Genomic DNA, 15,270 nt, shown 5'->3' with positions numbered 1-15,270 from the left:
CGTGTTGTGCACTTCAGTAGACCTGAACTCCCTGCTAGCTTTTGAAGACTTTTAAGTATTTCCGTGTGGATTATCTGCTGCAATTATTGACGGGATGCTGCACAAACAATGTGGTACTTTTCTCCCTCTCTCTCCTCACCCCCTGACCAAAATGTGGAACACCTTTGCAATTGTAAATGCATGCGTGCGTTGCACATCCTCTCGCTATGTCCGGTGGCAAGTTATTATGGGGACTGACAGACTGTCATCGTTTTGATAGCTTGAGCAGTATATCTCTTGAACAGCAATAGAGCTCTTATGCAGAAAGTATCATATGTTCCAAGCCAATTTACAGGGAAACAGCAATAACATTTTATCATGGTTGAGAGCCCAGTAGCTGCTTCCTATTAAACTTGCCCTTTCAGATACCTGTCTTGGATTAATTTGTTGATTTCAAATGGAAACTCAGTCTTCTCCACTGAAGCATGACTTTCTAGGATAGACTCTTACTGAATGACAATTACTGTATATTCTACCCGCTTTCAAACCATTACAAGCTTTGGGCGCAGTGGAAGACAGAGGACTTCTTCAGTAACTGATTTTAATACGTGTCTAATTTTAGCTGTCAGTTATCTACGCACCAGTAGACGAATCCACAGAAAGATGAAATGCAAAACACCTCTAACTTGCTCCTTTTAATGATATACTTGCTGCAAGGGATAAAAAGGGAAGGATCAGGGAAAGGAGTCGCTTGAAGAGCACCACATGGTGTGTGAGAACACATCATTTTGAACACTGGGCTTTCTGGATTTTTTAAAAGTTTTCTTTTAAAATTGAGTGGTGTGAATGCATGGGAGTTTTTTTTAGAACAGGGGTAGCCAACATGGCACCTCCATATGTTGTGGACTAGAACTTCCACCATCCTTGCCATTGGCCATGCTAGCTGAGGGAGTTGTTGAGGGCACCAGGACTTGTCCAGGGTTGCCTTCCTCCAAATGATGCTGATGGATACATTCCATCAGTGGATGTCATGGACTGGCTGGATGCAGACGAGTGGTGGGAGACACCACCTGGGGCTCAGATGGTGGGATGACTATGAGCGGTCGGAGGTATGAAGAGGGTGGAGCAAAGACAGACAAGGCAGAGAAGTCTCTAGTTGCTCGGGATGGACCTGGGAGAGGAAGAGACTTAGAGAATGGTGGGCAGGCAGGGACCCTCAGTCTTTGCAACTGTGTCATTGGGGCAAAAACTACTGGGAAGAGTTGCTCTGCTCACTAGGACTGAGCTGTTTTGTTTCTTTGAATAAGGAGTTAACTTCACTGACACCTTGTGAGTTATTGATGACCCACTCCTGCCTTGACAGTGGAGCTGCACCAGTTTGATTCCACATGGAAAACCACTTTTCTCTTTCCCCATTCTCCCCACCCCCCAGGTTTGCACTTCAGATTACATCTCCTTGGGTGGTTGGTAAATATCAAATATACAATCTGCCCATTTTTTATATAACAGAGGTAAGTTCTGTTCTGGAAGTGGTATAATGTCAAAGTATCTAAATCCTGAATTTGGTAACAAGAGTTTTGAGTGACCCAAACCCTCGTGGTACTTAATAATTTTCAGTGGAGCCTTAACTAACATTCCAGTATATGGTCCACTGACTTGTCTACAACCATGGTGGTATGGGTTACCTTAGTGAGTTGCTGGGAGTGTACCTATGTGGGGAGTGCATTGAAAATTAAACATGCACGAAATGTTGTCAAGTGAGTCTCCTGTATTAAAATGGGAAAAATGGACGAGGTACCCTTCACATGACTGAGGATCAGTCTTTAGGCTAGAGGTTAGTTTAGCAGCGCCAGGGGTGGTTTTAAGAGTAGCGCAACCAATGTGGTCGCACCGGGTGCCGCCCTGCCAGTTACACCAAAACAATGCTTTAGAAGAGAGCACAAGAGGCGGGTGGGGAGGAATTTTAGTGTCGCACAGGTGACCGCTGAAATTTGAGAGCCCAGAGTCCACCACTGCAGGGGATGAACGTCAGTTCATCTTGCCTGTGCTGACAGAGGTTTGCTGGCTAACGGTCTGTTTCCAAGTGCGATTCAGAGGGCTGTCACTTACCTTTTAAAGCTGTGCATGGTTTTGAGATATGAGAAGGAATTTCTGCTCCCTGTGCACTGAAGTCATCTTCAGAAAACCCTTCTCTGATTACCCCCAGTATATGATGTGAGGTAAGGTGGGTGGTGGGATGCGGGTGGTGCTGTGGGTTAAACCACAGAGCCTAGGACTTGCTGATGAGAAGGTCGAATCCCCGCTCCTATGAGCTCCTGTTGCTTGGTCCCTGCTCCTGCCAACCTAGCAGTTCGAAAGCACGTCAAAGTGCAAGTAGATAAATAGGTACCGCTCCGGCGGGAAGGTAAACGGCATTTCCGTGCGATGCTCTGGTTCGCCAGAAGAGGCTTAGTCAGCTGGCCACATGACCCGGAAGCTGTACGCCGGCTCCCTCGGCCAATAAAGCGAGATGAGTGCCGCAACCCCAGAGTCAGTCACCACTGGACCTAATGGTCAGGGGTCCCTTTACCTTTACTAAGGTGGGTGGCAACTGTGAAGAGGGTCTGTTGTGAAACCTCATCTATGAAATTCTCTCCCCAGGAGGCCTCGCCTGGTGCCTTTTCAGCACCAAGGGTAGCCTTTTCTTCCTCCCAGACTTTGTACTATCTATTATCATTTTTTTACTGCTGCTTTTATTCCACTGCTTATGCCAATTTTAGGTGGCTGGGGTTGTCTTTTTTTGGAGGGGGGTACTTCTATATATTTTTCAACATTTTGTATACCACCCTGATTATTTCTGTAAGGAAGAATGATGTAAAATCCTAATGCAGTCTAACCTCGGTTGTCGAACGTAATCCGTTCCGGAAGACCATTTGACTTCCAAAACGTTTGACAACCGAGGCGCGGCTTCCGATTGGGTGCAAGAGCTTCTTGCACTCAAGCAGAAGCCACGTCAGACGTTCGGGTTCTGAAAAACATTCGAAAACCGGAGCATTTACTTCTGGGTTTTCGGTGTTAGGGAACCGAAACATTTGAAAACGGAGCTGTTTGAGAACGGAGGTTTGACTGTAATATGAGGATGACTGTTAATCAGGAGCACTGCGATAAATTATTTAAAATATATAAATATTGAATTTCTAGAAGGATTTTGGAAAATTGCATCAGAGCCTGTAGATTTATAATGCAAAGAAATACATTATGTGTTGTGTGGATGAATGGGGATTGAATTGCTTTAGTACTTGAGCTTTAGTGTTTCTTAAATGGCATACTACAGACAAGAACTGCTGATTGCTTTCACTGTTTGTTGTACCACGGAAAACAATTCTGGTTTTTTTTTTGCCTAGTATGGTTTTCAGACAAGAGTCCTTGATAAATGCTGTTAACAAAAGCAGTAACTCCTGAGAGGTTTTCATTTTCAGGGGGTTAATGTTATAAAAAGTTCTGTTCCTCTTTCTCTTATTAACTTAACTTCTAGTTTTAAAACTACAAAGTGTGGATGTTTTGCTTTCCTAGAACCATTACTTTTCTTTCTCTTGTTAACCAAATCTCTGTAAGTCTCTCCTTTTTACATACCTAGCATTTATGTGAAACTAACTTTTAACAGCTTTTGTTTCTGATTATACCTGCTAGTATAACTGCTATAAAATCACACTTTGCAGCTTGACGGCAACAACCACAGGAACATGCCAGATTTTATTTTTTTTTAAAAACACACAAAACCAACCAGCCTGCAGTATTAAAATATTTTCCACTATGTTTTAAAGACTACCCTCCACTGCATAGTGGCTTGTTCTTTCAACTCAGTGATGGCGATAGAACAAATGATGTTTCTGCTTGGACAAGCTTTGTTTTATCAGGATCAGTAACCTTCTCAGCAATTGACCCAGAACTATAATGCATGTCTCTGAATAGATAGAGAGCATATGTCACAGTGTTGTGTAGACTTGCCTCTTGAGCAAGAGAGTGTAATAAAGATTTAATAAAAAGAAAGATAATAATAAGGAGAAGATCTTAGTCTTATTACTGATACTGCAGTGTGTATAACAACCATGCTTCTAACTTGGCAGTTGATGGTTCACCTCACTTCCAAGAATATCACTTGAATTTTAAGGATATAATGTTATCTTCTAGGGAGCCTCTGGCTCTGAAGCGCCTGGTTTTTTATTATTATTCCTACTTTCACCTCACAATTTGCATGCAAAAAGTGTATGGACGATTGATGACCTTTAATTTAAGGAAGGGTCTCCCCTCTCTTCATATCAGTGCTCCAGATCATTTTTCAAGTCTTGGAATAAAGGTAGAGAAATGACAACACGGGCCTCGCATATAAAAATAAGTCACCCATAACATGTGCATTTTGACACGAACACTTCTCTTCTTTTGACCTTTGACAGGTTAGGGCTTGACCCAAAGCTGCTGGCCAAAATCCTAAATATGAGCTCAGGCCGTTGTTGGTCAAGCGATACTTACAATCCAGTGCCAGGAGTAATGGATGGCGTCCCTTCTGCTAACAATTATCAAGGTGGCTTTGGAACGACCCTCATGGCCAAGGTACGTATATAGGGAGAAAAAATGTGCTCATATAGAAAAGTTACTTGTCCTTCTTGCTGAACAGAATAAATGTTTTCTTTCAGTACCTTCTCCTGCTCATGACTTTTAGCAGCATATCCTATTATTGTATATAGATTTTCCTGCATTTCACAGAAAAATACAAAATCAGTTCAAAGCAGCGTCCATCTAAATCATGGGTAGGCAAACTAAGGCCTGGGGGCCAGATCCGCGGATGATCCGGGAATCAGCGTGTTTTTACATGAGTAGAATGTGTCCTTTTATTTAAAATGCATCTCTGGGTTATTTGTGGGGCATATATTTTTTTTTCAAAATATATTCCGAGCCACCACCCCCCCCAAAGGTCTGACAGACAGTGGACCGGTGCTCCCTGCAGAAAAAGGTTGCTGACCCCTGATCTTAGGATTTATCCTAAGGGCTTGGGAAAGCTAACGTCACACGGAAAAACACATTAAACCAACCAATTAAGATGCAATGCCTATAAAACATAGGCTGGTTCTTGGATGGATGAAGGAAAATCAGCTGAGCTGGACTCCTGGAGGCACTGTGGGTGAGTGGTTCCCATGTCCAAGAAACGGACCCATCGCCCACCTTGCCTGGGGTCACAGTCCACCTGAAGAGACACAGTCTCAGGGAGCTTCTGGATCCAGCTTTGTCACCAGAGGCCTAGCTGGCCTCAGTGACTAGAAGTGCCTTCTACCAGTCATGACTGGTACCCGTACCTGCACCAGCTGATGCAAAGAGAAGACGATCCTGCTTGCTGCAGACAGTAGCATAGCATGGGGAGGCCACAGGGGTGGTTGCCCCAGGTGCAAAATTGTTAGGGGGCACAAAATTTCTTTCTTTATATTTTATTGATTTTCCAGGATTTTTAACAAATTATACCAGATTAGTACAAATTACTGTATTTTTTGGCTTCTATGGAAGCCGCCCAGAGTGGCTGGGGAGGCCCAGCCAGATGGGCGGGGTATAAATAATAATAATAATAATAATAATAATAATAATAATAATAATAATAATAATAATAATTAATAATAATTAATAATAATTAATAATAGTTAATAATAATAATAATACAAATTAAAAAGCTGATTACTCCCCCCCAGTTGTTTGTTCTTTTTTTCCTCCCTCCATTGCTGTCCCAAGTACAATATCTTTTCCAGCTTTCATTTGGGGTCTGTGTGCAAAATTTCAACACCCAACGTTGCCTCAATACGGTTTCATGCTTCTGTCACTAAACAGCTTCTCCATGCGAACCAGGAAGTGACCTCTCCAGACGACGGACCTGCTCTTCCTTTTCTTATATCTGTGGTTGCGATCATCTGCGTGACACGGATGCCACTACTGGGCAGTTGAATGCGAATGTGTATTCTGTCCATTTCTCTCCCACTCACCCGTGCCTACGTGCTGGCAACCCATGCTATGTCGCTGGCTCCAGGTGTGCGAGAGAGCCTTCTGTGGGAAGTTTTCATGTGCACCCAAACCCAGCGCTAAGCAGGATTCCCCCCTACCATACTCCTTCCTGGAAGAATGTTTGGTTTCTGAACACAGCTGATTGTTCTGACAAGCCAGATTCTGTGTACAGTGGTACCTCAGGTTAAGTACTTAATTGGTTCCGGAAGTCTGTTCTTAACCTGAAGCGGACTTTCCCATTGAAAGTAATGGAAAGTGGATTGATCCGTTCCAGACAATGAAAAACACGCCCTAAAACAGCAATTTAACACGAATATTACTGTTTCACAAGACCATTGATCCATAAAATGAAAGCAATAATCAATGTACTATACTATAAAATAAATAAGACAGTATTTTAGATGAAAAAAATTAACATTTCTTTTCTTATGTGCACTCACTGTTTGGAGGGGGCTCAGGGTCATTTTCCACAATCACAATCAGCTTGGCTCCTGGCATTCGTGGAGGCCTCAGAGAGCTCCTGCGGCTGGAGCCCAGTTGCAAAGCCTCTGCAGGCCCCATGGGCATCGGGGCTTGGCTCCCGGCATTCACGGAGCCCTGCAGGCACCGTGGACGTCAGGGCATGGCTCCTGGCATTCACGGAGCCGCTCTAGGCACCACGGACATTGGGGCTTGGTTCCTGGCATTCGCGGAGCCGCTCTAGGCACAGCGGACATCGGGGCTTGGCTCCTGGAATTCACGGAGCCCTGCAGGCACCGTGGACGTCGGGGCATGGTTCCCGGCATTCGCGGAGCTACTCTAGGCACTGCGGACATCGGGGCTTGGTTCCTGGCATTCGCGGAGCCGCTCTAGGCACCATGGATGTCGGGGCTTGGTTCCCGGCATTTGCGGAGGCCTCAGGTCCGTAGGCCCCGCCGATGTCCAGGTTTGCCTCCAGGCAGCGGGGAGGCCTCTGAGAGCTTGGACAACTTACTTCTGGGTTACAGTCGTTCGTAACCTGAGAAAACGTAAATTGAAGCGTTCGTAACCCGAGGTACCACTGTATAAGCTGTATAATAAAAACAACAATTGGATTTTAATTCTTTTTTTTTTTTTGCATTTTAAAATTTTATTGATATCCTTATATATACATTATTTCCAAATTTCAACCTTTCGCATACATTTAGGACTTCCTTCGACGTCGTTGAACCTTCATTCGTGTTTAAATCTTAGATACACATTTCAAATTACACATTGCCATTCATACCCCTTTGATACATTATTTCTGTTAAGCAATACTTATTAGTTCTTTACAGAGCCTCTTTGAATCCCACAAGCGTTGTTTTTACCATACATTTGTTCTCCAGATATCCTATGAATTTCCCCCAGTCTTCAATAAATTTTTGATCTTTTAGGAACCTTATTTTCCCTGTTAACTTATCCAACTCAGCATATTCTATCAGTTTTCCTCTCCAATCTGCCACCGTTGGGGTTTCTTCTTGTTTCCACCTCTGGGCTACTACTATTCTGGCTGCCGTCACCGCATACTGAAAGAATTTGTGGTCCTTTCTCCTAATGTCTTTTCCCATAATACATAGTAGGAATGCTTCTGGTTTTTTAACAAAGGTATAACCTAAGATCTTTTTCAATTCATTATATATTTCCTCCCAGAAACTTTTAACCTTCTTACACTCCCACCATAGATGGTAAAATGTCCCTTCCTTTTGTTTGCATTTCCAGCATTTGTTGTCTATCTTATACATCTTGGCCAGTTTAACGGGCGTCATATACCACCTGTACTGCATCTTCATGATATTTTCCTTCAGTAACGAACAGGCCGTAAATTTTATATTCTCCCTCCAGAGTTTTTCCCAATCTTCCATTTGAATGTTATACCCGAAGTCCCTAGCCCATTGTACCATCACTGACTTCACCTCCTCATCCTTTGTGTGCCACTCTAATAAGATTTTATACATTTTGGAGAGGTTTTTATATTCACTATTTATTATCTCTTTTTGAAATATAGATTCTTTCTCCTCATATCCCCTTTCCTTCACCTCTGTTTTAAACATCTCGTTTATCTGAAAATAGTGAAGCCAGCCCTGTGTGAGCGCTTTTACCTGGTCGTATGGTTTGATTTTCCATTTACCCCCTTCGTTAATGACCATCTCCCCGTACTTCCCCCACTCTTCTTCCATATTAACTTTCTTAACACTTGTTAACTCCTGCGGGGATAGCCAGTGTGGTATTCTCGGCTCCAGTATGTTTTTATATCTGTCCCAGACCTCTATTAGTGGACCCTTAAAAATATGACAGCTGAAACCCTTATGCACCCTCTTTTTGTCCGTCCATAAATATGCATGCCACCCAAATTTGTTATTGTACCCTTCCAAATCTAAGAACCCTCTGTTCTCCAACTTAACCCATTCTTTTAACCAGCACAAACAGGATGCTTCGTAGTACAATCTCATGTCAGGAAGGGCAAAGCCCCCTCTTTCTGTTGTGTCGGTTAGCAACTTAAATTTAATTCTGGGCTTCTTCCCTTCCCAAACGTATCTAGAGATCGCTCTTTGCCATTCTCTAAAGTTTTTGGATCCTTTTAGTATGGGTAATGTTTGGAACAGAAATAACAGTTTGGGTAGCAGCATCATTTTCACCATGGATATTCTTCCCTAGAATGATAATTTCATTCTGGCCCAGACCTCCAGATCTTTTTTAATTTTATTCCAAAGCGGGATGTAATTGTTTTGATATAAGTCAATATTTTTGTTGGTAATCCAGATTCCCAAATACTTTATCTTTTTAACAACCTCAATTTCAGTTTGTTGTTGCACTGTTGCCACCGTATCCTGATCCATGTTTTTGACAATCATTTTTGTCTTACTCTTATTCAATTTAAAACCTGCGAGCTTCCCAAATTCTTCCATCTCATTCAGGATCGCCCTTATACTTTCTATAGGTTCTTCCACCGTAAGAACAACATCATCCGCGTAGGCTTTGACTTTATACTCATTTGAACCTAATGTTACCCCTTTGATTTTCTTATTTTGTCGTATTGCGTTCAATAGTACCTCCAACACCACTATGAAGAGCAGCGGCGAGAGCGGGCAGCCCTGCCTTGTTCCCTTACATATATTTATCTCCTCAGTGATGACATTGTTGACTATCAGCCTCGCCTTCTGCTCTGTGTAAATCGCCTTGATGCCGTTTAAAAACTCTTGTCCCACATCCATTACTTCCAGATTTTTTAACATGAAGTCCCAAGTTACATTATCGAAGGCTTTCTCCGCGTCTATGAAAATTAGGCTAGCTGGTTTGTCGTGTCTATCTGATAAATATTCAATAAGATTAATTATACATCTTGTGTTGTTTCTTATTAGCCTACCCGGGAGAAAGCCCGTCTGGTCTTCATGTATCGTCCTTATTAATATCTTTTTTAGTCTTTTGGCTAAAATGCCAGCAAAAATCTTATAGTCCGTATTCAATAAGGAGATGGGTCTATAATTCTTAACTTGGGTTAGGTCCGAATCTTGTTTTGGGATGATGGTAATAAAGGCCTCTTTCCATGATCTGGGCATATCTCTTTCTTTTAAGATGTTGTTCATTACTTCCATAAGCGGAATCATCAATGTGTCTTTCATTTCTTTATAGTAGCTCGGTGTAAACCCGTCTGGACCCGGGGCCTTCCCTCTTTTCAGTTCTCTAATCATTTCTTCCACCTCTATTCTACAGATTGGGGCGTTTAGTTGTTCTTTCTGCTCAGATGACATCTTCTTCACCATCTTTTCTTTTAAGTATCTGTCTATTTTTTTCTTATTATTCCTTTCCTTATGTCGGTATAGTTGCTCATAGAAGTCTAAAAAACCTTTTCTAATTTCTTTCGGATCAGTTGTTTCTTCATCATTTATTAGTATTTTATTGATTGTATTTTGTTCTTTCCTCTTTTTAACTTGCCATGCGAGCCATTTACCTGACTTATTGGCAAATTCAAAGTTTTTTTGTCTTAACCTTTTTATGTTCCACTCGACCTCCTTATTTATCATCATTGCAAATTGCGTTTGAAGGGACTTATTTCCAGCATTATATTTACATTATTCGGTTCTGTGATCAATTTCTGCTCATTATCCATAATCTGTCTCAGAATTTCTTTTGACCTCTTTTCCTTATTCTTTTTTTTCAGAACATTTTGCTGGATAAAAAGACCCCTCGTTACCGCTTTACTAGCGTCCCATACCACACTTGATTTCACCCCTTTATCTGAATTGTCTAGGAAGTATTCCCCTAGTTTTTTCCGGATTCTATCGACAAATTTTTGATCATCCCATAGATTATCATTTAATCTCCATCTGAACGTTCGATCTTCTGTCCCCTTCATTTCCATTTCAATTGGGTTGTGATCTGATAGTACTTTGGCCTGGATTTCAATTTTTTTTATTCTTGGTGTCAATTTGTTCGATATCCATATTTGGTCTATTCTTGAAAATGATTGGTTCGGTTCTGAGTGATATGTGAACTGTTTCTCTAGAGGGTGTTTTAATCTCCAGATATCGATAAGGTTACAGTTTTCAATCAGTGTGAAAAATGTCTTAGGTAGCTTCCCTTCTCTATTCTTAGAGTTTCTTAGTCTGTCCATCTCAATTGAGGTCACATCATTCAAATCTCCCATTATTATAATTTTTTGGTCCATGTATTCAAATAATTTTTCTTCCAGTGAGCTAAAGAATTCTGTTTTATTCCCATTAGGGGCATAAATCCCCACTATTATCAATGCTTCACCTTGCCATTTGATACGAACCGCGATCACTCTTCCTTCCTCATCCTTAAATAGTTGGTGTGCCTCGATTTTGTTTTTAATGTATAGTACTACTCCCCTTTTCTTCTCTTTATCTGAGGAGATGAATTCGTTCCCTAGCCTCTTATTGATCAGAATTTTCCTATGTTTCTTTGCGACATGCGTTTCTTGTAAACATGTAATATCTAGATTTTTCTTTTTTAGAATGCGTTCAATACAATTCCGTTTTTTCTTATCATTCATCCCATTCACATTCCAACTCCATAGTTTTAAAGTCATCTTTATTAATTTCAAATTTTTTGCCTAAGATCCTTCTATTCCTTCTTCTTCTTCGTTTTCTTCCTCTTCGTCTGTCTTTCTTTCGTTCTGTTCTTCCTCTTCTACCGGCTCTGAGTCTTCCCTCCGTCTGATTCCGCCTTCGGCTCCTTTCGGCTCCTCCTCTCCTTGTTGCAGTTCTTTATATCTTCTTGTAAACTTTCCTATTTCCTCCAGACTAGTCAGTCTTCTTTTGACTCCTTTGTAAAAGAAAGTAACACCTTCCGGAAATTCCCAGCGGAAGTCTATTCTATTTTTTTTGAGCAAGTGCACCAGTGGTTTATACGATTCTCTTCGTTTCAATAATCTTATTGGAATATCTTTAAATATGATTATGTAATTTCCGTCAATGTAGAGTCTCTTCTCTCTATTTCTTTGCAAAATCAGATTTCTCATCTCTTTGTCTTTGAATGTGACTAAACAGTCACCTGGATATTTCTTTGCTTTATTTGCTTTAATTTTCATTCTGTATGCATTTTGTATTGCTCCTGCCACCTCCTCCTCCGTTAGTTCTAACCACTGTGCCATTTCCTTTGTTAGTCTTTCTTTTATATTTTCATTTAGTAATTCCGGAATCTGTCTCAGCCTTAAGTTCGCTTCTCTTTGTTTAAGTTCATTCATCGCGATAGAGTCTTTTAATTCTTCCTGTTTTTTATATAGGTCTACTATCTCATCTTTCATTTTATCTTCTTCCCGTCTCATTTCTTTCATTTCCTGTTTGGTCTTTTTAAACCCCTCATCCACTCTTTTTGATACCTCCTTAATCTGACCTTTAAGTTCACTTACTGTCTCTTCAATCTTTTTATCCATTTTTCCAATTTTATTGTCTACTTGCTCTAATTTTGTCTCTAAATTTTTCTCGCTTTGTTTTATTTCTGCGAACATTCTCAATATTTCTGTTCTAAATTCTGTTTCTTGTTTTGAGGCTTTCCTATCTGTTGGGGTACCCCCCTCCGGTCCTTTTTTTTGATTATATGCCATTATCGCAGTTCTTTGGGGGTCAGGTTGTGGCCTGTCTGATCTGATGTTTCTATGTTTTAGGGCTTCTGCCCTTACTTCAAACACAGTCTTAAGTTAGTACCGAAACCCCTTAATCAATATCACATTGGCCATCATGATCAGAGGAAAGGAGATACAGCCCCAAGTGAATAAATCGGAGAATTACGTTAACCAAACAGAAAACTAAATCACAAATGAGTGTAGGGAATAGCCCAGTCCGTTCACCGTTCCCCGCTGCTTAGTATGCTTGATATACTTGACTTCTGTCCTTTTCCCCCCCAAATCTCAGGGTGGGTTAGTTGGCCGTTTTTAATCGAAAGTGTTCAGTCTATAAGCTTCTTGCCCCCACTCGGGCTAATCCAACCGATATCTCGATATCCGTGAATTCAGTTTGCGAGCTGATAACCCATACTGTCCTAATATTGATAAGCTGGGGAGTGAGTCAGAGTTGTAAGGGGCTACTCCGAATGTCACAAATGAAAGAAGGATTTGACTGTCAGTATTGATATCAATTTGAATGACCTAAGCTATTTTGAGATGGTCCGTACCTACTTCGTAAGCATTTATGTTGGAAGTATCTAAAGCTCAGTCCTGCAAGGAGGGAGGCTACTCTCCGAGGCTGACACCGGCCCGAAGGCTCAGAGGAGAGTAATAAAGTGGCCCCAATGTGGTCATAAAATAGTGCAGTGTACTACTAGGCGCACCCCTCCATGGGAATCCGTCTGTCCCGTCTGTTTGCCGCGTCAACCAAAGTTTCTTAGTTAGCTTCCCGGGCGGGGGGTAGCAACCCCGCGGGGGTCTGATAAGCTGCGACGTAACCTCTCCAACAACTGAGCCGGTATGTTTGTAGTACCCGGTATCCCCGTGTTTAACGCTTTTTTGAGTCGTTTAGTGCAACCTCCACGGCGCCTCTCCTTGCCTCCCCTCTTAAGATGGCGTCGGAGCGTCTTCTCACTCTCTCGCTGCTTTAACTTTCCGGAAAATATTCTAGCTCCAATCCTTTCTATTTTTCCGTTTCTTCAGTTACCCTGCCGGCTGGGATTTCTTTTCTATCACCCCTCTTTTCTGCTCCCTCTTAACTTTCTCCCTTACCAAGAAAGGAGTTTCTTTTTTCCTTTTAAACTATAGCTACCCGAGGGAGACGGAAACAGTATCCGCTGGCGGTAACTTACTTTCTCTTTAAGCTCTGCTCGCAACGCTGCGTCTTTTTCCGCTGAAGTCAAACCAACGCAGAACTCGAACTTTCTCCCCTTTTTTTACCCGGAGACTTCCTTATTTTGTTTTATTCAGTTCGCTGTCTGTTTTATATGTCCGGGTCTCTTCGTATTGAGAGCAAAGCGCTATCCCTTGCAGGCTCGGGGCTTCGCTAAATCGCCGTTAAATCGCCGCTGTAATGGCTGCCCGACTGCCTGCCGCCCGCACCGTCGTACTCTTCACCTTTTTATCAAAGGCTACCTGACGACAGAGCGATCGGCTGTCTGGCACTGCCGGGTACCTGGACCTCTAGACACCCACCAGAGGCTTGGTTGGAGGTTCTGGCGCCCTCAAATCCTCCAAAAACTGGCGAAAAAGCTGGGGTTACCTCCGCAGGAAGAACCCTCGCCTGCGTTAGGTTCCGCGCTCCACCGGAAGTCCCAATTGGATTTTAATTCTTGTTTTACTTTCTTTCTTTTTTTGCTCTGCTTCTCCCAATTCTGTTTTGTTTTCCAGGATCTTGGCTTGGCCCAGGTTTCCGCTACCAACACCAAGACGCCAGTCCTTCTGGGCTCTCTAGCCCATCAGGTCTACAGGGTCATGTGTGCCAAGGGCTATTCCCAGAAAGACTTCTCGTCTGTGTTCCAGTTCCTACGTGAAGAGGAGACCTTGTGAAATCTCTTTTGACAACGGACACTGTTAACAACCAAACTGTCTTTGGAGCCTTCTTGCCGATTACTCATCAAATACATGGGTTTAATCGAAGGTCATGAATCATGATCTCACCCACCTCTAATTTGCTGGGCTACAGCAGATGCCAGGATTTATTTTGAAATATTATAAAGAGAAAGGGTTTTGGTGCGTGTTTTAGCTTTACGGTACATAACTGACTTAATTAAAGACCTGTAATCAGGTTTAAATAAAATTCAGTATCCTTGTATACGAAATGACTTTAGCGTGGTCCTAAACTGTGCAAATGTAACTGTGATTTAAGGGACTGATTCTGAGCTTCCTATCTAAGTAACAAGCCATTTCATCTTTTAAAAAAAAATTATTCCCATGAAGAATTTTCCTGATATTTTTTACATCTCGCTTTGGCCTAATTATAAATGCTGGTGGAAAGTTATATTAGAAGAGGTTTGCGAGTTTATTGAAAGGCTGCTGCTTATACGGTTTTAAATGGTAGACATAGTTAAAATAACACTGTGTGTGATTAATCTTTGCTAATCTGATTTTATATATATATATTTTTACCCTTTTCACATATTTTCGAAAGGTTCATGTCTACTAACCTCACTGTTACACATTTGCTTTAGGTATATCCTGCATTATTATAAATCTAAATAAATAAACCCCATGCCTTCAAAGGCAAATAAAAACCAAGATAGTGAATGATCACTAAATGTGGGTTTTTTTGTGTGTGATTACATTTGTTTTCCTGCCCTAATTTTAGGACTCTGGCTGTACAAATATATGTATTTGTATAAAATTTGTGTAAACCTCTATAGATGACTATATTCTTTAAAGTTTCCCTCGTTTTTCACTGCAGTCCATATGTATTAACAGTGATGACTACAGTCCAGAGCAATAAGACCTGTTAGTCTTTCTACATAATAAATATAGCATGTGAGTATACTTTTTTATTTTGCACACGAAGGAACCCTCTGAACCTATTCATGAGGAGAAGTAAATTGTTAATCAGAGCTGGCAATTACCACAGCTTTGGGCCAGGGATGGGTAGGAGAAAAACTAAGACCTAACAATCATTGTGTAATTTTGCTGTGCTCTTTAAGTACACCCATCTCTGCTTAATGGTGGGGACCAAGTAGAGATTTACCATTGGTTTCAGTAAGCTATGGGCGATTGTGTGTGTAGGGAACCCCTGATACATGTTTATCCTGGATGATGCAGCACCATTAAATAGGACAATTGTAAGTACACTGGTACTTCAGGTTACATACGCTTCAGGTTACAGACTCCGCTAACCCAGA

The 15,270-nt window shown here is 41.6% G+C and overlaps 1 protein-coding gene across 1 annotated transcript in view; it reads left to right on the top strand.

Moving 5' to 3' along the window:
- HIBADH (3-hydroxyisobutyrate dehydrogenase) overlaps window positions 1-14,682 on the top strand; it is an 81,434-nt gene extending 66,752 nt beyond the window's left edge. The window contains exons 7-8 of the mRNA XM_083706055.1: window positions 4,413-4,569; window positions 13,796-14,682. Coding sequence (XP_083562181.1) covers window positions 4,413-4,569; window positions 13,796-13,954 — 316 coding nt within the window. The 3' untranslated portion in view covers window positions 13,955-14,682. The remainder of the gene's footprint in view (window positions 1-4,412; window positions 4,570-13,795) is intronic.
- Window positions 14,683-15,270: the final 588 nt, after the last annotated feature.

Source organism: Podarcis gaigeae (assembly GCF_964106915.1).
Source record: "Podarcis gaigeae genome assembly, chromosome: 12".
NCBI lineage: Eukaryota > Metazoa > Chordata > Lepidosauria > Squamata > Lacertidae > Podarcis > Podarcis gaigeae.
The sequence above is the reverse complement of the archived record's forward strand: the minus strand, read 5'-3'. Positions and strand labels throughout refer to the sequence as shown.